Source organism: Tigriopus californicus, chromosome 12, assembly GCF_007210705.1.
Source record: "Tigriopus californicus strain San Diego chromosome 12, Tcal_SD_v2.1, whole genome shotgun sequence".
Taxonomy (NCBI): Eukaryota; Metazoa; Arthropoda; class Copepoda; order Harpacticoida; family Harpacticidae; genus Tigriopus; species Tigriopus californicus.
The window spans coordinates 14,494,695-14,497,295 of NC_081451.1; the positions used below are offsets into that span (position 1 = coordinate 14,494,695).

The following is a 2,601-nucleotide window of genomic DNA, read 5'->3' on the forward strand; positions in this document are numbered from 1 at the left end:
AAAGTCTTTGCATAATATCCTCCAAACTGTCGACACTTTCAAGCTCAAGGAAGGCCTCATCTACTCAGCTTCTTCTTGTTGAGCCTGAAGTAATTGTGTTCTTGCTCCTGAAGTAGCATGACTTTGATCGCGGGTGACCAAAAAACAAAAACAAGAAATAAGGGACAGAGACAAGCAAGGAATCAAGAACCTAAACAATACAAAACCACAGAAATTAAGCTAACAAACTGATCTAACAAAAATGAAATCAATACACTTGAAATCAATGATCGATGACCATCAATGACCAATAAAATCAAACTAAAGAACTGTGACCCCTGCACATAACGATTTGGAACTAATAATACTGCAATGTAACACCAGATAGAAACTGTTAAAGCTAAAGCTAAACATAAACATACATGAGCAGTAGACTTATTAGGTTTTAAAGTAATTACATCCTACCAAAGAGGCCTTCCAATTGTTGCGAAATTATGTGCTACATGGTCCTCACATTTCCTCTTGATCAGCGTTTCATTACGGCCATTCCCGAAACATAAAATCCCAGGTAAATGAGCCTTTGTGAAAATATTTGGTGACTGAAATTTGTTTTCACAAGTCACTAGGTTTTGCATTGCAAGGAAGTAAGAGTCAACAACTCCTGCATTTAGAGCATTGCTTTGCCTTTACAATATGTTATTTACACTTGAGTAAATATGTCACCAACACCTTTCAAGTCAAGGTGGAAACCGCCTATAAAAGATTCGCATTCTCAAAATAAATTCAATCAGTAGTTCATTACCAAGCAGGTAACAGTTTCGAGAGAAATAACTTGTCTATGTTGCTGACGCTTTCGTCTTTTTCTTTAGCTATGAATTCCAAGCTGATCTGTTCCCTTCTAATCGTCCTATCTGTGGCAAATGTCGTCTTTGCACGTAAGGCATGAATTTGAATAATGTTTCTAAATTTTTCTTCAGTTGTCGGGGTGTCAAGGTATAACTGAAATTCAGTCAAATTCTATTGGCAAGACTCAAATGACAAATTCAAATTTATCCGTTGGAAATCTTCAAAAATAAGAAAAATATCACCAAAAATTGAAAACCCCGCATGACAAAATGTATTGCTTCCAATCACAAACAAACGGTCATCATGTTTGTGATCCAAAGCATATTGCTTTTATTTCTTTTCAAAAGGGCATCCAACTGATCTTTACCTGTTTATTTCAATCAAAATTTTGATCATCTGCACTTTAAAATGTCAAAAAAATGTTCAAAGTTTTGATTTACTTTTTCATGGGCTTGCTTACTTCATTGTGTGATCCTAGAAATAGGAATACCGTATTAAAAGAGGGATGGCTTTTTCACCGGCCTAGGCTGCAAACTCAAAGTAAAACTCCAACTTGTCCAATCATGATGCAAAAATGCCACCTTTTTGCTAAGACTTTCCTATCATTAATGTTATGTTTTAGGTGTGTTTGATTCATTTCAGGCTGCAGGGGTCGCGGCAATGGTGGCGGAGGAAGCGGTGGTGGAGGAGCAGGAGGTCCTGGAGAGGGTGGTGGTCCGCTTATCATTAACCCAGCCCGTCGTTCTGCTGCCTCAAGACAGACTGAGAGCAATGCTACAGTAGAGTTTAGTGCAGTGAATGGTGGCAACAATGAGCAGGCTGAAGACGAAGGTGCTGACATAAATGATGGCAGTGATAATGGTGAAGATGAGTTTAACGGGTTCAGGCCAGGACCTCCCAATGGATTCCGCGGCAATTACGACTTCAGAGGGAACAACGGGTTCCGAGGCAATAATGGGTTCCGTGGCAACAACAGATTCAGGGGCAACAACGGATTCAGGGGCAACAATGGATTCAGTACTGACAATGAAGACCATGAGGAGAGTGAGGATCAGAGTGCTAATGATGGTCTGGCAAATACCAACATTGTAGCAGATAGTGAGGAAGTTGAATTTGACGGGTTCAGGCCAGAGCGACCTAACAGTCCTCGAGGCAATCATGGCTTCCGGGGAAATAATGGATTCCAAGGCAGAAATCAATTCCGAGGCAATAACGGGTTCCGCAGGAACAATCAGTTCATGGGCAGCAATGGATTCCGAGGGTTCCAAAGATTCCGTGCAAATAATGGCTTTCGTAGTGACATCGATTTTGAAGATGGAAATGGATTTAGTAGCAATCAAGACGATTTCAGAGGGAACAATCAAAATGATTTCCGAGGCTTTAACAATGGTCGAGGACGCTTTTAAGGCCCTATTGCAACATTACTAATGCATATTTACCAAGCTCAAGAAAAATTTATCAGTCGGTAAAAAATGTCAACCAGATATTTGAATGAACAGGGAGAAAATAAATACATGGTAGATTGTAAAGTTTTACGCATAAAACACATTTTTCTCTTAATTTAATGTTTTTGTTCCACTTTCCCTAGACCCGACTTTGCTGGTTTTGTCGGTTATCATTTTTCCATCACACACAGAATTGGCCCATAGACTCTTAATTCAACGCAATTGTCGTTTGCTTTACAGTCAGATGAAGAAAAAAATTAAGCAGACAACGATTGCTCACGGAACAGTGTTTTTTGAACTGTCTTGAGAAAATGTATATCAAAGTATCTGC

The 2,601-nt window shown here is 39.4% G+C and overlaps 1 protein-coding gene across 1 annotated transcript; it reads left to right on the top strand.

Annotated features, from left to right (window-relative positions):
* The first annotated feature begins 767 nt into the window (after window positions 1-767).
* LOC131891758 (N66 matrix protein-like) lies at window positions 768-2,369 on the top strand. The gene is made up of 3 exons (XM_059241408.1): window positions 768-788; window positions 849-914; window positions 1,468-2,369. The coding sequence occupies exons 2-3, from the start codon at window positions 851-853 to the stop codon at window positions 2,229-2,231; spliced, it is 828 nt and encodes a 275-aa protein (XP_059097391.1). The 5' UTR covers window positions 768-788; window positions 849-850; the 3' UTR covers window positions 2,232-2,369.
* The last annotated feature ends 232 nt before the right edge of the window (window positions 2,370-2,601 follow it).